The sequence below is a fragment of the Amblyomma americanum genome, chromosome 1 (genome assembly GCF_052857255.1).
Source record: "Amblyomma americanum isolate KBUSLIRL-KWMA chromosome 1, ASM5285725v1, whole genome shotgun sequence".
Classification (NCBI taxonomy): domain Eukaryota; kingdom Metazoa; phylum Arthropoda; class Arachnida; order Ixodida; family Ixodidae; genus Amblyomma; species Amblyomma americanum.
Window position 1 is genome coordinate 43,459,539 of NC_135497.1, and position 20,826 is coordinate 43,480,364.

Consider the following 20,826-nt stretch of genomic DNA (forward strand, 5'->3'; position numbering starts at 1 on the left):
ATAACACAAATAACCGAATTATCAGTTATCTCGCCTGGCTTCGTGCAAGGCTAAGCACGAACGAGCAATGTTAAGCACAAAACAAAATGCCTATGTTACGGCGTGACATGGTTTACCGATGAGCAACCAAATGTCTAAGGCAAAACAGCGGCCCGGGAATTTTTTATGTCTTGTCCTTGGCACTGAAGTGGGCGCGTACTTTAGAGAATGAAAATCGTTGCCAAACGTTTCTTTTCTGATGGCTTAAAATTGTGTTCATGATTGGCTTAATAATACAAACTTAACAATAGCAGGGGTTCAAGAATCAACTTAAAATCTTGAGATATGTATATAAAGCTGCCAAAGCCTGAAATTCAAGTCAATTTACTACCCTGCTCACGTCTGAGCCCTGCAGATGAGTTCACTATTGTAGGACCAGAGAGGGCGGCAAGTCAAGGTACCATTTCATCAAACCCACTTTAATGTTTCCTTTGCCCCACGTCTATTGCATTGTACCTATATATTGTGAAGACCGTAGCCGTGACCTCGTGGTAGAGCACCCGCCTCGGCTACGGGAGGTGGTGGGTTCGACTCCCGCCGCCGGCCGGTTACCCACCGGTTTCCTCAAAATGGGTACAAGCCATTCCCCGGCCTGGTGCTCGGCTTCTCAGGGTGCATGGCTTGGGAAGGGAGCACGCGCCTTCAAATCCCAGCACTGTGTGAGGCCGAGTTCAAGGCACTCCTGCGTAAGGCATTCTGTGCCCGACCTGGTTGCCCTCGGATTGTTCTCACCAAATATCACGGCCCCTACCGTGTCCTGGAGCGCACATCTCCCGTTAATTACGTCGTCGAACCCCTCACGCCATCTCCCGATCTCCACCGCCGCGACCGCGAGACAGTTCACATCCAGCGTCTCAAGCCTTACTACAACCCCTCCATATTGCAGTCGCCGTAAGTCGCCAGGATGGCTCCTCTTCGCCCCGGGGGTGATTGTGAAGAAGATGATGACCCAGACAAAGCAGATGACTCGTGAAAACGAAAAAGATGGACCTGCGTTTCAGCCGTATTGCTATCACCACGTGTGTCTGTGCCCGACCTCGTTGCCCTCGGATTGTTCTCGCTGCTGCTCCCTTCCTCCCAGCTCTTTTAAATAAACCCCCGCCTTACAATATATATATTTGCAGACAAGGTAAGGAAAATGGGGGGCTCATCTGACAAACTGGTGAACACACTCAAGGTGACCTTGCACGTAATAAACATAAATACCCACGAAAGCAGCAGATTGGGTAAGCCATCGCCGTAGCTCAGTTGGTAGAGCACCGGACGCGATATTCGAAGGTCGTGGGTTCGGATTACACCGGCGGCATGGTTGTTTTTTCTGCTGCTTTGTAAAGAGTTTTCTTTAAGCGACAGATTAATTGAAGTGTTATTCTCCCACTAGTCAGCACTATAAATAATAATAACAAAACATTTCCCTATGCACCTTGGTTTCGGTGACCGTTGGCTTCCTTTACATATATATATATATATATTGTGAAGAAGATGATGACTCAGACAAAGCAGATGACTCGTGAAAACGAAGAAGATGGCCCTGCGCGCGTTCATGGCAAGGAGCGGTGTATGATCGCCGCCTACCTATGCTTTGCCTCCAACACCTGCGCGAGCGGTGGCTCCTTCTCTTCAGCCGGCTCCGCGACTAAGCAATCCCTGGCGCACCATCGACAACCGGCCTATCTGCTACAATTGCGGCTTGCCTTGTCATGTGGCCCGGCTTTGCCGCCGCCGTCTCCTAGTCTACGCGCCACCTCCTCCAGCTCCCACGTACTGGCCTTCCACGAGTCAGTACTCCGGATCTGCTGAGCCGCTGTCTAGTCGTCCTTTTTCACCTGACCGTTCAGCCCTTTCTAGACGCCGTTCACCTTCACCGAGGCGCCGCTCCGTTTCTCCTATGCGACGTCGCCCCAATCTCCCTCAGGAGGAAAACTAGCTGCCGTAGTTCCTGAGGTGAGAACTGCGTCCCCGTCGAACTTTCCAAGGCCTCACATATCCCCTGCTAATCTGATCGAAATTTCTGTCAAGGGCATTACTGTCTTGGCCCTTGTGGACACCGGTGCTGCAATTTCTGTTATGGACGAAAAGTTTTGTAGTTCGTTGAAGAAGGTAAAGACGCCGATTGCTGGACTGTCGCTGCGTACGGCCAGCGCTGAGCACATCAAGCCGTCCGCAGCGTGTACCGCTCGAGTTGTGATTCACGACTGCCTCTACATGACAGAATTCGCCGTGCTGCCTTCCTGTTCCCATCCTATTATTCTGGGCTGGGATTTCCTTTCCGTCCATGAAGCTATCATCGACTGTGCTCGAGCGGAAGTCGGGTTCTCTTCTCTGCCCAATCCTTTTCTGGACGCTACTCCTCCTGTTGCCTGTGTTAAAGCCCTCGCTGCCGGAGACATCGACATTCCCCCGTGCTCTTCCGTTCTTGTACACTTGTCTTGCGACTCTATCGGTGACGACACTGTCCTCTTTACTCCAGGCCATACTTTTCTGCATCGCAAGTGTCTCCCTCTGCCATACGCCGTACTGACTGTGTCCGCTGGCCTTTCGATACTTTTGGTTTCTAACACGTTTTCCTGCCCTACCGCTCTGCGCCATGGTGAATGCCTCGGCAGTGTGCAGCCCATCGCATCTCTGCTCATCCGAGAGGAGACCGATGATACACCGCTCCTCGCCACGAACGCGCGCAGGGCCATCTTCATCGGTTTCACGAGTCATCTGCTTTGTCTGGGTCATCATCTTCTTCACAATATATATATATATATATATATATATATATATATATATATATATATATATATATATATATATATATATATATATATATATATAAAGAGAGAGAGAGAGAGAGGCACGGATGAGGTAGTAGAATTTATGCACCCAGAATGAACTTCTCGACCGTGAAGACGATTTGAGAACTACGGTTATGTTAGAGATGCTAATGGCAGGAACAAATAGTCAAACACTGACTTCGGTGAACAGAGGTTCAATATTAAAGGACCATTGTCCAGCAGGCTTGTATCTGAGTTTTCTTAAGACGATCTCAAATGTTTGCAGGCATGATAAGTGGGAAAGTAAATTTTTATTGAGGTCGCAAGCCACAAAACTGTGTGATAGCCTGAGTATTGTGCTGGTTCATATACGTAACGCTACGGAAGAGGTTAAACAAACATAGAAGGTAAAGAAAACATAGCAGCAAGGAGGCGAGAAAAAAAGCAGTAAGAAAAAATGCACATACACACACATGCACGTGCACACACATTATGATAAGTTGATTGATGCTCTAAGGAGAGATGCATATGGTTGTTGCTCGAAATGCACTTATCAGACTTGGACCCTGACAGACTGACATTTACTATTCGTGCATAGCAAGTGGTTGGAAGTAAAGCCTATTAAACACATACTTCTCGTCAAAAGAGGAATTTTACCGACAAGTGAAAGGAACACCAATGGGAGCATCCATCTCTGTCGTGATGGCCAATTTAACCATAGAACACAGAACAACGAACGCTCAATTCATTCCACCCGAAACCAAAAATTTTCCTCAGGTATGTCGACGACTGCATCGAAATCATCAAAAGATCTGAGATTCAAAATTGCCTTTCCCATTTAAACTCCGTAGAACCTGACATTCAGTTCACGCTAGAGGTAGAACAAAACTCCCTGCCGTTTTTAGCACCCTCGTGTCCCAAAACCACAGTACCCTTCATTTCTCTGTATACCGCAAACCAACTGCCTCAGGCCGGTATTTCCACTTCTCTTTGAACCACCCGACGGTCCATAAAGCATCAGTGGTGAAGACGCTGTTCAGAAGAGTTGAGACACACTGCAGCACAGAACTTGACAGAAAAAAAGAACAACTCACGATATTCAAAGAACTGATCATGAACGGCTACCCAAAAGACTTATTCAAGAAACCATTCGACGTCAAAAACACAACATTCGCCAAAAAATCAACGCACAAAGACTAATGCCACCACCAAAATACGTCACTTTACCTTATGTCGAAGGTGTAAGCAAAACCATCGCCCAAATCCTGAAAAAAGCGGGTCTCCAGGTTGCGCACAAGCCCACAAACAATGTTGCACTTTGCCTACCTGTTCCCAAAGACCGGCCGCGGAAAGAGCCCAAGGCATTGTCTACAAAATTCATTGCGCCAACTGCAACGCAAGCTACATCAGCGAAACCAAAAATTGCAAAGAAAGAATTCGACCATAGAATCAAATTCCGAACCCGAACATAGAATCAACTTCGAAGAAACCCACATCCTCGGAACCGAAACAAATTACCACAAAAGGCTCCTCCTGGAATCCTGGTACATCCAAACCACCCCGAACAACATCAACTGCACAAAAGGAAACCTGCCCCCAGTATTTGCCCAGGGACTTCGCTCTTCACCGCAACGAAAAAAAGTCGCCATTGACCACCTTCCTGCAGTGCGACAACGTGACTAACAGCCTTAACCCCCCTCCCCCACGCCTTTCGCATCACAGCTGTCGTTCCCTTGAACTTATCCCCTCCATACTTAGTCACCCCTGATGAAGGAGCCGAGTCGGCTTCGAAACGTTGGGCTCAAATTAAAATTTTTGGTTGGAGATGACAGTTTATTATAAGTGAAGGTGTGCAGCACGACGACGGCCACTATGGCAGTTGCAATGGTTAGATCTATGTTCGCTGCGCATGGTCTACCTTTGGAAGTGGTAACCGATACCCGGGCCACAATTCCGTGCCGCTGAGTTGGAAAGCTATCTGAAAGCGCACGGCGTAAAACACACGTCCATCCCACCGTAACACCTACAGTCAAATGGAAGGGCGGAGCGTGTTGTACAGACTACCAAGACTGCACTGTTTAAGCAGTTGCTGGAGGACAGACAAAAGGTAGCACAAGAACCTTGAAGCACAGAATAGACAACTTTCTTTTTTGTTATCGAACAACACCACACACGTCCACCGGAAAGACATCGGCCGCATTGTTTTTGAGAAGATGAAGACTCGATTGCTCTTGTGAGGCCAAAGATGACCAGTGACATGACACAAAAAATTGGCAGTGGCTTAGCTCAGCTATGTGAGGACATAAGTAGCGAGCTGTAGTTCTCCGCTGGTTACGCATGTTTCGGGTTTGTAGTTGTGACTAAAATGTTAAGCATTGAAGAAGTATTCAGTGAGACACATTGTTTATTTATTCAATTGTTTTGACAGAGATTATCACTGCCCGATGATCGGTAAAGTAGCACGAAGTTGTCTCATTGCTGCCTACACAGTATTTAGACTGGTTGCTTTCTCTCAGAGACACAAGCTCAATCCTTTCTGTACAGGATCCGGAGTACCCAGGTTCGAACCCGACCGCGACGGCTAAGTTTCGATGGAGGCGAAAAGCACTGTATGAGGTCAGTGCAGGTTAAAGATCCCCAGGTGGTCGAAATTATTCCAGAGCCCTCCACTATGGCACCTCTTTCTTCCTTTCTTCTCTCAGTCCCTCCTTTATCCCTTCCTTTATGGTGCAGTTCAGGTGCCTGCGCATACAGTGAGACAGATACTGCACCATTTCTTTTCCCCCAATAATAATATTAATATTAATAATAAGAATATTATTATTATTTTGTTATTATTCATAAAATGCCGGTGCACTTTGATGCATTCTGCTGAGGTGTGATCCATGCAACCGCGGCCATAAGGATAAATTGGTTTTTGGTGAAAGGAAATGGCGCAGTATCTGTCTCGCATATCAGCGGGAAAACTGAAGGGCAGGGACAAAGGAGGGACTCTGGAAGAAAGAGGGTCATGCAGGTTAAAGATCTCCAGGAGGCCGAACTTATTCCAAGAGCCCTCCACTAGGGCACCTCGTTCTTCCTTTTTTCTTTCACTCCCTCCTTCATCCCTTCTCTTATGGGGCGGCTAAGGTGACAACCGAGATGTGAGGCAGATACTGTGCCATTTTCTTTCCCCCAAAACCAATATGCTTTTTAAATTTTTTTATTGGTTTTATTGGGTTTAACGTCCCAAAGCGACTCAGGCTATGAGGGACAGCATAGTGAAGGGCTCCAGAAATTTCGACCACCTGGGGTTCTTTTACGTGCACTGACCTCGCACAGCACACGGGCCTCTAGAATTTCGCCTCCAAAATTCGACCGCGGCCGGGATAGAACCCGAGTCTTTCTGGCCGGCAGCCGAGCACCATAACCACTAAGCAACCGCGGCAGCCCTATTTTTAAAAATTGGTTTTTGAGGAAAGGAAATGGCGCAGCATCTATCTCGCATATCAGCTGACACCTCAACAGCGCCATAAGGAAAGAGAAAAAAGAGGAAGTGAAATAAGAAAAAGGTGCAGTCGTATTAAATTAGCTCGCAATAGAAAAAAGTTTGCTGCGCTTGTCACCTTGGATGTCAGTAAAGCATACGACAGCGTGGAGCACTCGACTCTATAACTAAGATTACAGGAACTCAACTTCCCAAGCTATTTTGTAGCCTGGATATCTGTTTTTTTGGAAAATAGAGAATTTTACTGCTGCCAAAATGGTGTTTCCTCAAGGAGATTTCCACAGACCAGAGGTGTTCCGCAAGGATCAGTTCTCTCACCTGTTCTTTTTAACATTTTTCTAAGCTCAATTCCATGCATTCAAAATGTGAAAACTTATGTGTACGCCGACGATATTGCATTTTTTGCATCAGAAAGTGACATTCACACTCTTTATCAAACCCTACAAAATTACCTCAATGTTCTTGACAACTGGCTAGGAAGAATTCATCTGTCCCTTAATGTGAAGAAATGCGCATTGTTAGTATTTCCAGTTTCTGTTCCAGTAAATATCTGCCTGGTTTATAGAAATAACATAATACCTCAAGTTCAGACGGTGAAGTATCTCGGTGTAATATACGACTCTACTCTCTCCTGGTGGCCCCACATTGAGCAAGTTTCTGCAAAAGGAGTTCGGGCCATTGGCATCCTGTGCAGGCTTTGTAGTGCTAGGTCAGGCATGAGAAGGCATACGCTTCTGATGATTTATAAAATGTACGTCCGCCCAATTTTGGAGTTCGGGTGTGTTTTATTCTCAGGAGCTCCTGCCTATAAACTTCGCCCTCTTGTGCTTTTGGAGCGTGAGGCGTTGCGCCTTTGTCTGGGGCTTCCAAAATATGTCGCCAATGCTGTTCTGCACCTTGAGGCGCGAATGCCTTCGTTATCAGCTAGGTTTCGCCTTTTAACAGTTCAAACATTTTTAAAATTGTGCGACTCACCTCTTCACGCTTCCAGTATAATATTTCTTAGTCAACCTTCCGCCTTTTTTAGTGCTGCCTGGTCTCGATTTCATACCCCGCAGATATGTTACGTGCAGTCCCTCCTTGATCGCATAAATATTCATTTCACAAATGTCCGCCAAATATTTAACAACTCCTCATCTGTCCAGATTGAATTCGATGATATTTTCCCATCGAATGCAAAGCTGCAGCCCTTCCCACTTCTTCAGGGTCTATTGCAGGACCACCTAAGGTCCTTTCCCTCTCATGTTCTTATTGCTACTGATGCCTCGCAGGATCGCGAAAAGGCAGGTGTGGGAATTTTTTCGCCTTCACTGGATTGGTCTTTTTCTCTCCGTCTTCCTGACTTCACTCCAATTTTTCTGGCTGAATTATTAGCAGTAATCTTAGCCTTACGAAAATTAGAATCTACAGTTTCCCAGGTCGTGGTTATGACAGACTCTCTGTCCATTTGCTCTTCCTTATCCTCACCCACTGACTCTCGGCCGTTACGCCTCTTTAAGTTCCTGATTCCGCTCCATCTAAATTCGGTAAGGTTGCTTTGGGTACCCGGTCACATGGGCTTTCACTTAAATGAAGTTGCAGATTCCTTAGCAAGAGCCTCTCTCAGCGGCCCAATTGTTGCTGTCCTGCCATCATGTGCATATACAGCTGCGGTGAGGTTTCGCAGCTACACAATATTTCAGGAATTTGCTGCCTCGGCTCTTACATCATCTCCCGAATATCAGCATCTTCTGCATCCTTGGAGTAGCAAAGACTGGCGCTCACGCAGACTAGAGGTCTCTTTCACGCGCTTGCGTTGCCGGGTTCCCCTTCTAAATTTCTACCTTCACAGATCTGGCCTGGCAGCTTCCCCACTGTGCCCTTTTTGTGCCGAACCTGAGACAATAGATCACTTCCTGCTGTTCTGCCGCCGCTTTTCTCATTTGAGGAAGAGTATTTTGCAGATTCCATTTCATCAACTGGGCTTGCCTGTGTCTTCCGCGGTTGTTCTTTCCATTGGCGTTTCTTTGCTTGGACGAAGCGACCGGAGTGTGCGCTCTGCTGTGCAAAATTTTCTTCAAGAAACGCAGCGACTCCCATTCTAATTTCTTTTTCCCGCCCTCAATCAGTACGACATTGCAACATTACAGGCATTGTGTACTATTATGCACATTAAGCAATTGTCCCGTCTTTGATCTCCAAGTTAACTGGACCCCTTTCCTTCCCTTTTCCAATCTCTCAGACTACATACTATTACCACGCCTTTTCCCGCCAAAACTTTCCTGTATCCAGTAATTAACCGCCTGTGTCTTGGCCACTCCCCCGTAGTGGGTATGTGCCAGCAACGTCTGAGGCCTTCCTTCCTTCCTTCCAGTAGTGGAGGTCTCCAGAATAATTTCGGTCACCTGGGGATCTTCAACATGCACTGATGTCGCACACCACACGGGCGCCTTAGCGTTTCACCTCCATTGGCACGCAGCTATCGCAGTCGGTTTCGAACCTGGAAACGCCGGATCAGTAACTGAGCGCCCTAACCACTGAGCCACCACGGCGGGTACGCCGGTTGCAACGCTCGCATTTCATGCCGCGTTGCTGGTGGCATTCTATGCAACCTCCTCTCCCTCGCCCATGCTTATAAAACGGCCGCGAAGGTAGCGTTTGCAGGTTAGGAGTGCTTTTATTGGCAGAGTGCTTGGCTTGAAGCATTCTGGCACGGGTCGGCCCGGGGCATATTAGCGCGCCCCTTTTCTTTCTATCATTGCTATTCTGTCCTTTAACTCTGCTACTTTCAGCACGCGGCAGCGAGCGTGGCTCGGCTTCAGGCAGTAGGCAGGCCCGTGCACTTTCCTTTTCTTTCTTGCTGTCAGCAACAGCAGCAGTAGCAGTGTAATCGTGTTGTGCCAGTGAAGATAAACGCGCAGGCATAATGGAAGCCTTGCCCACCGTTGATGGGAAGAGATCGGCCGCCCCGCCAAGGATCTTCTGCGACACGTGCGGCGCCCTGTTCCCAGCGCAAGACCTCTTGGAAATGCACCGGTCTACAATGCACCCGCCAAGGCCACAAGGAAGGCACCGCTGTGCCTACTGCGACTTCTCCAGAGATTCAAAGTAAGCCAGAATTTTACCATACGGAGCTCTTTGACGGAAAGGCTACATAAAAATATACCCACAATGAGAAGTGTATTCGTTTTTTTTTGCTGGCGTAAATAAGAGAATGTTGGCGATAATTTGGTAGTACCTTAATTGAAGAGGAAAACGCGCAGTTACAGCAGAGTGCATGGTATAGTGTGGCAATCCACGACGAAACATCCGTCTTCCTTCAGTGGGAAGATGTGACAACAGCGTTCATATTCCTGCGGCGGAGCAGTAGCGAGACCGGTTGTTTCTCAAGCCAGTGGACTTGATGACATAATGCGACAGCGGCGAGTCGTGTCAGGGGTCGAGTTGAGCTAGGTTGGACAGTTTAAGGAAAATAAACATATTTTGGTGGACAACCGAATAGCGCCGGGAAGAATGCGGAATCTTGTTTTGAGCGGACGCAGCTTGTCTGCGCTCGCGTGGTATTGTCCACTGCGCGGAAGTTCCATTCGTAGATCCACATATTTGTTCCGTCGAGAGCTACTCGAGGATGCGTTTTTATCGCATGGAGTGACCTTTTTGACATTATACGTGACTTCGAAGCTCACGCCAAAATTTGGGATGGCTAAGTCTCGCAAGCACTTCGGCACCGGGCCGGGCGTCCGTCGCCGCGTTCGGCCTGACGGGCGAGCAGCTACTCCGCTACGAGTTCGACGATGGATGTAGACCACACCCATGGCTACGACCCAGAGTCTGGAGGAATCGGAAGCGTTCCGATCGAGCAGCAGCAAACAAGGCATGAACTTTGATAATTCACAGCCAGAATCTAGATGGAAAACGATACACCTCAGGGCAGGACAGCGTGCAAAAGGGCACTCGACTCCGGAGGCGTACGAATATGACCAGAAGTCACCAGCGGCGGATCTCAAGAGCCACAAAAGGCCCCCGAGACTGCCTGACCTCGAACAGCATGAATTTAAATTGATTATCATGCCCAGAGACCATTTGGACCTAAAAATGTGGGGCGAGAGTGTACACGCACATAACCTCGCGTTCGAAAACGCGTTAAGGACGACCCTCATGGAGCGTTATTTTTTCGGAAAACTGGCATCCAGCCGCCGGCGCCCGGACGAAGGCTGCCGGGCGGCCATTCGCCGCCGATCCAGTCGGGCTTACGTGGCAAGGCGCTACGCGCCAAACCTTACATCAGAGTTATTGAAGAGCAAAGCATCATTATCGCGGCAACTTCCTATGTCGAAGAAGCCTCTGTACTTGCGAAGATTGATCACATAAACCTGGAAGGAAAAAATTACAACCTCAAAGCCGTAACGTAAATGTTATCTTTATAGGAAGACTAGACCGTTTTGCGTGGTGCGGCAGGGAAGGACAGACCGGACGTCTGCCCCAGCCCAGCTTAACCGAAATGTGACTCGTGCGGCAAGCTGAATCCCAGGGAAGCTCACGAGTGCACCCCAACTTGTGCGGCATGCGAGGGGAATCACCACACCTACTCGACGGAATGCAAAGCAAAGTTCCCGGATCCCATCAGTAAGCCTAAGAAGCACAACATCTCGGCGATCAGGAAGAGAAAGTGACAACCAGCGGTGTAAGCAATAGCAACACGGCAGCTGTACGCACCAGAGGAAAAGAGCAATTTGAGAAGAAGGAATTCAGAAGAGCAGCCTCCAATTCTATGTCCAGATCAAGATCTAAGTCTAGACAGTGTTGCAACTCGTCAGGTCGATCCGGAACAGGAGAGCCAAGACATGATAAAGAGCAGGGGACCACCAGGTCGGTCTTCTTTGCACCTCAACGGGATCCCCCTCGCCGAGAAGATGCCACGCACCCGGGGACGCGGTCTTTCTGCTGAGAAGCAAGAAGACTAAAAAAACATCGTAAAGGTGGGCTACGCTGGATTGCCTCGATCCTTCTTCGGAAGCACGATATCTATAGAATTCAACGACCTGAAAGCAGAAATTATTCAGCTAAAAAAAAACAGAACGAAGCATTGACATCTGAACTTAAATTGGACAGGCTGCAGTCACAACTCACGGCAAAACACACGAAACCCCGTCAAATCAAGTTTTTGACGATGTCATTGCAGAGCTGAAGGCTGGCAGAGAAAATTGGGATAAAAAGTTCCTGTATGTTATCCAGATGGTCAAGAACGAGCTCGCAAATGAGTCCGCCAACACTAGAAAATACATTAACTCCATCATTGCCCCAGTCCGAGACGAATTCAAATCTAAACTCAACGAGTGCAACTCCCGAAATGGGAGATCCAAATATGCAGACACTAACCCCCTTCCAGAAGAGGACAAATAAGGACCAAGGCGCATAGGGGGACAGGAAACAATAATTTTACAATGGAATTTTCGGGGATTCAAAAAGAAAAAAGCAAGCCTAAAATTTATTATCGACACGTCGGAGACGACACCTGCTGCAATAGTACTTCAAGAAGGAAATACGGTCATCAGCATGAAGGGGTACAAAACTTTCCAAGACGAGCATAGGCTAGGAATATTTGTTCACAATGTGTTTACCGCAACGCTGCAAGAACCGCTAGCGGCAAATATGAACATGCCTACGTCAAAATTCTTCCCCAAAACAGGGAAAAATACAGTTTGCACTTACTGAACGTGTTCACTCGCCCCAGGGACTCGTATAGTCAGAGAGTCACGCTATTAAACAATTTATTAAGAGGGCAGGTAAGGACCCCCTCGTCATAGCCGGTGATTTCAATGCACCCCATCAAGCATGGAGTATCACTTCAACAACCCGAAAGTTAGGAGGATCCTTGAGATCGCTAACAAAGAAGGGCTCACAATCTTAACGGACCCCTGCAACCCACCACAGTGGGCAATAGCGTCAGCACAGACACCTGTCCAGATCTCACGCTTGTGAGAAGCTGCCTGCAGGCCACTTGGTCTAACACTGTCGTGTCGCTGGGCAGCGATCATTTCGTCTTATGCACTGCTCACTGTATGAAATGTCGGAAACCGTTTGGCAAGGCTAAGATTGTGAAATGGGACAAGTGGAGAGGGGAAATCGCACGTCTCCCGGATGAAGATATCACTGATATTAAGGCATGGACAGCGCTACAGATGCAAACCGTTGCCAGGCACTCTGCGACAGTGAACACCACGAAGGAAACTCCGGCGGTTGACCCGCACCTGTTACATCTGTGGGAAGCCAGGAAATCTCTGACAAGGAGGCGGAAAAGGCAAAAGTTAAATCACAAGCTGAAGGTCAAGATTGCAGAACTCACCGAGTAAGCGGATGACTACGTACATAACCTAGCTAACTAAAACTGACTCAAGCTATGTGATGAGCTCAACGGTAGAATGGGAACGGCTAAAGCATGGGGACTTCTCAGATCCCTTATCGAGCCGAACTCAAACCGGAAAGAGCAAACAGACACGCGCTGTAAGGCCCTGCACAGCTATAAAGGGGACAACGAAGCCCTTATTGCAATTCACCTCCTGAGTGACTCAGCAACTGCAAATTATGATCTAAATAGACAGGCAGAGCAGAACGCTGGGTCTAAAAATTAACATGCAGAAAACCAAAGTAATGTTGTACAGTCTAGCAAGAGAACAGCAGTTCACAATTGGCAGCGAGGGGCTGGTAGTAGTAAAGGTCTATTTAGGGCAGGTAGTGACAGCTGATCCGGATCATGAGAGGCAAATAACTAGAAGGATAAAAATGGGGTGGAGCGCATATGGCAGGTTCTCTCAGATCATGAATGCCAGTTTACTAATATCCCTCAAGGGAAAAGTGTACAACATATGTATTTTACAGGTACTCACCTACGGTGCAGAAACGTGGAGGCTTAATGAAAAGGGTTCAGCTTAATAACATTACGGACAACACAGCGAGCCATGAAAAGGAAAATGGTAGGTGTAACATTAAGAGACCGCAAGCGGCAGAGTGGGTGAGGGAACAAACGCGAGTTAATGACATCCTAGTCGAATTCAAGAGGAAAAAATGGGCTTGGGCAGGGCATGTAATGTGAAGGCAAGATAACCGCCGGACCTTAAGGGTAACGGAGCAGATTCCAAGAGAAAGTAAGCATAGCATAGGGTGTCAGAAGATTAGGTGGGCGGATGAGATTAAGAGGTTAGCATGCATAGGGTGGATGCAGCTGGCAAAGAACAGGGTTAATTGCAGAGGCATGGGAGAGGCATTTGCCCTGCAGTGGTTGTGGCCAGGCTGATGACGATGATGAAGTGGTCATTACAGAACTTTCACAGAAATTCCTCGATCTGGGATCCTTATACCATCTCCCTGCATACACCAGCGCACCAAATGAAGAGATGGACCAAGAGGTAATGGTTGAGGAAATCAGGGAGAAGCTTGAAGTCATGCGTAAGAACACCGCTCCAGGACCGGACCAGATCAAACACCAAAATGCTCCGTAACATGGACACCTCCTTTACTTCAACACGCAGTGCTGGAACTAGGGCCAGATCCCAGACTCCTGGAAAGTGGCTTGAGTACGGTTTAATCCCGAGCCCAAAAAGCCATGCGATATTGATCATTTAAGACCGATCTCTCCGACATCGTGTCTGGGCACACTGTCCGAGAGGGTCGTGAACGCCCTAATGAAGACTCCTGGGGAATAATAATATTTTCCCGGGCACGCTGTATGGGTTTAGAGAAAAGCTGTCTACACAGGATATTCTCCTTCGTATCAGAGAGGATATTCTGGACGACCCCGGCAGATGTCAGATCAAGGCCATCCTTGCGTTCGATTTAAAAGGGGCATTTGACAATGTCAACCACCAGGGAATACGGAGGAGCTTAACAGATTTAACTGTGGCGACCGTACATATAAATATGAGATGGACTTTCTCTACATTAGGAAACCATCAATAAGTATCGGTGATCAGACCTCCACTCCGCTTAATCTAGGTTTGGCAGGGAGCGGTCTTGTTTCTGCTTCTCTTAAACCTGGCCATGCGTGGGCTACCAGAGAAGCTAGACCACATCCGCCGCATTGACCACGCTATATACACCGACGACAATACGATCTGTTGTTGCAGCGATAATGAAGGGGAAATTAAAGACCGGCTTCAGGAAGCAGCGAACATCGTGTGCCAGCATGCGGCGAGGCATGGTTCAACATACTCACCAGAAATCTGAGTTACTTCTGATCTACCGGGGCAACAAGCAGAATAAGGCAATTTTGGCGTCCACTCAATCTGTCGCTATTACGGTCCAGGATATTAGCATTCCGATCAAGAAAGAAATCAAGATCCTGGGAGCCATCATATCGAGTTGCAACACTAAAGTTGCAACAATAGGACAGCTCCAAGCCTATTCTGAGCAAGTCTCGAGAATGCTACACCTGGTAATCAAGAAAAGCAATGGGCTAAGAGAGAAGGAGGCCCTAAGATTAGTTCAGGCTTTCATTCTCTCCAAGATAACATATGCCATCCCGTACTTGCAGCTTAGAAAAAAGGAGAAAGACCAACTGGATGTTATTGTACGAAAGGCAGTTAAGACGGCACTGGGACTCCCTTTACGCACATCCACAGAGCACTTACTACAGCTGGGGATCTATAACATCATTGAGGAACTAATAGAGGCCCACCATGTTAACAAAATTGTCAGGCTCTCAACATCTAAGCGTGGCAGGCAACTATTTCAGAAGCTGAGAATCTGCCCACCTTAGGAAGTCGCCAACAAGATCGACATGGCCATGCAGATGAGATCACACATCACTACTCACCCCTTATTAAGACGCATGGATGAGGAATACAACAGAAGACGCAGACTAGCCAGAGGTAGACAACTCTCTAAGCGGTGGGATGGAAGCAAGGACACAATCTACGTCGATGTGGCACGACCTGATAACGGGGTCGCGGCAATTGCAGCAGTTTCCCCCCAGTGAGATATAATTGCAAGCAGTCTTATCCAAGCAGTGGATACTACATCGGCTGAAAAAGCAGCTATCGCAAAAGCGATATCAAAGAACAGCAAGGCAACGGTCACGTCCGAGTCACAAGCAGCGGTACGCAACTAGCTCAGAGGTCACGTTGTCGCTTCATGTTGGGATATGTTGGAAACGTCTAATCCTTCCGACGTCCAGATCATCTGATGTCAGGGCACCTCTGAACGACGGGCAATGAGGCGGCCAACACAGCTGCTCGAGCTCTCCTCCTCCGAGCATCTGGCACGCTGCCTCTTTCTGACAGTTAACGCCTCACCGTTACTAAGCTACGCAGAAACTACGGAATATTATAAGATCATAAGGAAATATCCTCTTCCTCACAAAACCCTTAGCAAACTTGAAGAGCACATAATCAGGTGACTACAAACTAATACACTGCCCAATCCCTACTTGTTGAGTAAATGGTATCTAGACACATAAGACTCGTCCTGCCCCTTCTGTGGTGCAGTAGGCACACTCTTTCACGCTGTTTGCGCATGACATGAAACCAAGGTTTGGACAGCAATCCCGATCCGACGTATGAGCGTTGGGAGGCAACCCTTCATAGCCACAGTCCCCTCGACCAGAAATCGCAAGCTAAGAGGGGCCGGATTACGATGGCGACCATTGGATTCTCCCACTGAACCCACCCAGTATTTATGCTCTTAATAAATGTGTTCCCTCCTCCTCCTCCACCAAACAGGGCTGTAAGGCAAGGGAAATGAAATACAAATTGATTTTAAGGAAAGGAAATGACGCCTGTCTCACATATCTCAGTGGACACCTAAACCGCGCCGTAAGGGAAGGAATATTTAATATTTCCGACATGCGGTGCTGACAACTACAACTACCAGTTCTGGTAAACATTAAGTTTGCAGCTGCTTCGAAAGGGGGTTCACATTATTCGAAGACCTCGTGTGAAGAGCAAACAGCATAATGTATGATAACGGCACCTGCAGACAATGCGAAGCACGTTCCTTCTGTCGGTACTCTCCCCAGCTTCCTGTTAATTTTGACTTCCCAGGCACTGAGCTGGGCCTGTATCGGCTCTATACACATGTATAGGGTACCGGTCTACAGGCCAGTACCGTATACGGTGCGCTAGACGAATACCAAGCTGGAGGAAAGCAAACGGAAATAGCGACAAAATCTCAGAAAAATAAGTACAGGCTACAAATTATACAACGGAATTGCAGGGGTTTTAAAAAGAAATAAGATGCACTATATCAATATCTGGAAGCCTTAGAAAGGATGCCGGAAGTCATTGCAATACAAGACGCTGGTACAGAAGTCAAAATTAGATTGTGCAACACCCACCAAGTAGATCCATCCATCGGAATCCTCGTACATAAAGAATGCATGGCCAACAGTGTATATTTACAATTAGAACAAGAAATTGAGCACACATTCGTGCAAGTCCTTCCGAACAAGCGTCTCCAGCAACGGGCCTTTGTTTTAAACACAAATAGTAGACCACAAGGATGTAAGGACACTTTCTCGGAGATCTTCCACAAGGCCATTCGCCTAGCAGGTAGGGCACCGTTCCTAGTGGTGGGGGACTTTAACACCTGCAGCTAACAATGGGGGTACCACAAGGAAAACATTGAAGGCAGGAAATTCGCAGAGGCTATTACTGACATGGGTTTCACCATTCTCACAAATCCCCTTCATCCGACCAGAATACGAAACAGCGTGACTCGTGACACATGCCCAGACCTCTCCCTAGTGCGAAACGCAAAAAGATACAAACGGGTAAAACTGACGAGACGCTAGGGAGTGATCATTGTCTCCTAAAGGTAGCGATTGAGGCAAACAAACTCAGGAAAATGAGGGGTCAAGCGCGACTCACTGACTGGACCGAATTCAGGCACTAGAGAATTCCAGAGCGCAGTCAGGAAGGGGGGTATCGATGTTGGGCTGAAGCATTCATAGAGAGCAGAGAACAATATACGACCTTGGTACAAACAAATGAGGACACACCGGCGGTGGACAACCACCTCATGCATCTATGGAAGGCCAGGAGGGCTCTCACTAAGAGATGGTGTAGACAAAAACATAATTGGGTATTGAAACTTAGGATAGCGGACCTCAGCAAGCAGGCCAAGGCACACGCGACGTCTCTCGCAAAAAACAATTGTATAGCCAAGCGTAACTCCATGAGCAGCACTCTCGGCTAGAAGAGCGCGTGGAGCTTACTTAGGTGCCTCACTGAACTGAGTCAAATGAGGGGGGAGAACAGTAGAAACTTAAGACGAGCATTACATGAATTTCAAGGTACAAATGAAGAACTCTCTAGAGCGCTAGAAGACAAGTGCATATGCACCACAGTAGACTAATACACGGACGCACTGATATACGCCGGGGAAGCAGCTGGATGCGAAATTCACTACATAGGAGGTCAAAGCGGCACTAGCCAGTATGAAGAAAAGCACGGCACCGGGAGATGATCGCATAATGGTCAGTTTGGTGGCAAAGCTTAATGACAAAGCTATCGAGGACCTCTCAGACTTCATCAATAAGATATAGAAAGGGGAACAAATACCAGAAGAGTGGAAAACGTCAATAGTGACATTCATACCAAAACCAGATAAGAAAAGCAACAGGGATTACCAAAACCAGGTAAGAAAATCAACAGGGATAAATCAAGACCCATTTCGCTTACGTCGTGCGCAAGCAAGCAACCGTATGGAAATGATGGTCACGAAAAGACTATCTGAGTACATGGAGGACCAGCAGCTTTTTCCTACAACTATGTTCGGCTTCCAGGCACGCTTGTCAGCACAAGACGTGCTTGTACATCTTAATAGGGCAGTCACAGGCCCCCTACACGGCAGTCAATGGGACAGAGATATCTTTGGATTTGAAGGGGGCCTTTGACAACGTTAAACACAGAAAGATACAAGAGTGGGTTTATGGGGGTTTCACGTCCCAAAGCGACTCAGGCTATGTATGAGGGACGCCGCAGTGAAGGACTCCGGGAATTTCGACCACCTGGGGTTCTTTTACGTGCGCTGAGATTGCACACAGCACACGGGCCTCTAGAATTTCGCCTCCATCGAAATTCGACCGCAGCAGCTGGGATCAAACCAGCACCTTTTGGGCAAGCAGCTGAGCGTTGTAACAACTCAGCCATCGCGGCAGCAGTAGTAAGATACTAGAGAATCTCAACACCACAAACTACGGAAAACGGACTTAGCAGTACATCAAGGACTTTCTCATGGATAGGAAGACCTACATCAGGATAGACAACAGTAAATTCGGACCCACAGAGATGGGAACACGTGGCACGCCTCAAGGGGCCGTAATGTCACCACTGCTTTGCAACATAGCCATGATGGGCCTTCCCGGGAGGCTCAACGCGATAGATGGCGTGAGGCACGCCATCTATGCGGACGACATCACTCTGCGGTCATGTGGCAGTGTTGGACAGATAGAGGACGCCTTGCAGGAGGCAGCGTCAGCGGTACGTAAGTACGTCGAAGAGCGTGGCCTTAGGTGTGCACCAAATAAATCAGAGCTCCTTCATATCACGGGCGATAAAAAATTGGCAAGCAAAATTCAAATATACATAGAAGAACCGAGGTCTCTGAGGTAGAAAACATCCATGTGTTAGGGCTACAAATACAACAAAGGTAATAATGCCATAGCGATTAACATACTAAAGACCACGTGCGAGCAAATCAGTAGGATGATTTACAGGGTATCTGGCAAGCACGGTGGATTCATTGAAAAGGAGACGTTACGCCTGGTGCAGGCTTTCGTCATTAGCCGAATAACATATGATGTGCCCTACCTCAAACTGCGGCAGAGCGACAAGAACAAATCAGACGTAATAGTCAGAGCGGCCATCAAGAAATCACTTGGATTCCCCTCCAAGACGTCCACTGATCACCTCCTCCACCTAGGAATGCATAACACGCTGGAAGAACTACTCGAAACTAACCAGACAAGCCAAATAATGTGGTTATCAACGACCAAAGTTGGTAGACGAGTCCTCGATGATCTGCACATAGCGCTGCCACCAACAACAGAAGACAGAGGGGACATTCCCAAGGACTGGAGAGATAAACTACTAGTTAAACCAATATCAAAAAACATGCATCCCGAGCACAATCAAGGTAGGAGAGAAGCCACAGCTAGAGCGATAGAGAAGTATTACGGCAGCAAAAATGGCAGGTATTATGTACACGTGGTGGGCCCTATGCAAAAGGGCATCTGCATCGTCACGGTGATACACATGGGAAAGCTGGTGGATGGACTCTCGGTGAAAACTAGTAAAGCTGCGTTAGCCGAGAAACTGGCGATAGCACTGGCAGCCGCTCACTCCGACGCCACGCACATAATTTCTGATTCTCAACACACCTGTCAAAATTACATAAGAGGAAGAATAGCGCCACCTGAAAGCAGAATTTTAGCAAACGCGCAGCATAGCTTAATACAGGGAACAAAACAATTGGTATGGGTGCCCAGACACCAGGGAATAGAAAGGAACGAGGCTGCTCACACAGCCGCCTGAGCGTCTCTCCCACGGAGTTCCTCTCAATTCCCAGACTCTGTCAGGACTCCTGTACCGAATCCGCTTCCCACATATGCGGACATTACAAAATATCTGCGCCTCAGTAGGCAGATGTTCCCAGAGCCTGCTAAGGGCCTGGATAGAACTTAGGAGCGACATCTCACAAGGCTGCAAACGGGGTTGTTTCTAAGTTCTGCGATTCTAAAACACAAAGACCCAACTTTTTCGAGGTACTATATATTTTGTGAGATGTGGGCAGACACATGTCATATGGTTTGAGCCTGCCAGAAAAATCCGCAAATAAAGAGAGTAAATCAGCCAATGCGAGAGGGCTGGAAGGCGACCTTGTCCGGCTGCTTGGACCTGGAGTCCCAGAGAGCTCTGGTCCAAAACAGCATGGGCAGAGGCTACTGCCAATGGTATGCCGGCATGAGGACTACCACCCAGGCAAGGGAGCGGTGAAACCCTCCACTCTCCTCTAAAACTTGCTCCAGTGCATCCAATAAAATTTTACCACCACCACCACCCCGTTACTTCTACCAGCATGTGTTTCCCGGTAAAGATTACAGTTGTGTTTTCGTGTCGTGGTAAGCAAAAAGTGCCAGGCTAAGAATTGAATAGAAACAGCATATCTCCTTGGGAATAAGGCATATAGCATACAGCTTAAGTACCTTTCACTTGTCTCTGGTTTCACTCTGTAGAGCCACGTGTGGGAATTTTCAAGTGATGTCGCAGCACATAATTGGGCGTCGTTTGCTTCGCTGTCCAACCACCTTCACAGCATGGACTGGAGCTATTCTCTTTTTGCTTGCGTAAATAAGGGAAGATGGGCGAAAATTTGGTAGTCCGTTAATTCAAGATGCAAATGCGCAGTTACAGGCGTGGCAATCCACAACGAAACATCCGTCTTCCTTCAGTACGAAGATGTGACAACAGCGTTCACATTGCTGCGGCGAAGCAGCAGGGACACCAGTTTCTCTCCCGCCTGTACACTTTACATGAACCCGACAGCGGCAGGGCAAGACAGGCG

The 20,826-nt window shown here is 47.8% G+C and overlaps 1 protein-coding gene across 1 annotated transcript in view; it reads left to right on the forward strand.

Annotated features, from left to right (window-relative positions):
- The first annotated feature begins 9,193 nt into the window (after positions 1 to 9,193).
- The window catches only part of LOC144128742 (uncharacterized), a 40,958-nt gene continuing 29,325 nt past the window's right edge, over positions 9,194 to 20,826 (forward strand). The window contains exon 1 of the mRNA XM_077662433.1: positions 9,194 to 9,375. Coding sequence (XP_077518559.1) covers positions 9,194 to 9,375 — 182 coding nt within the window. The remainder of the gene's footprint in view (positions 9,376 to 20,826) is intronic.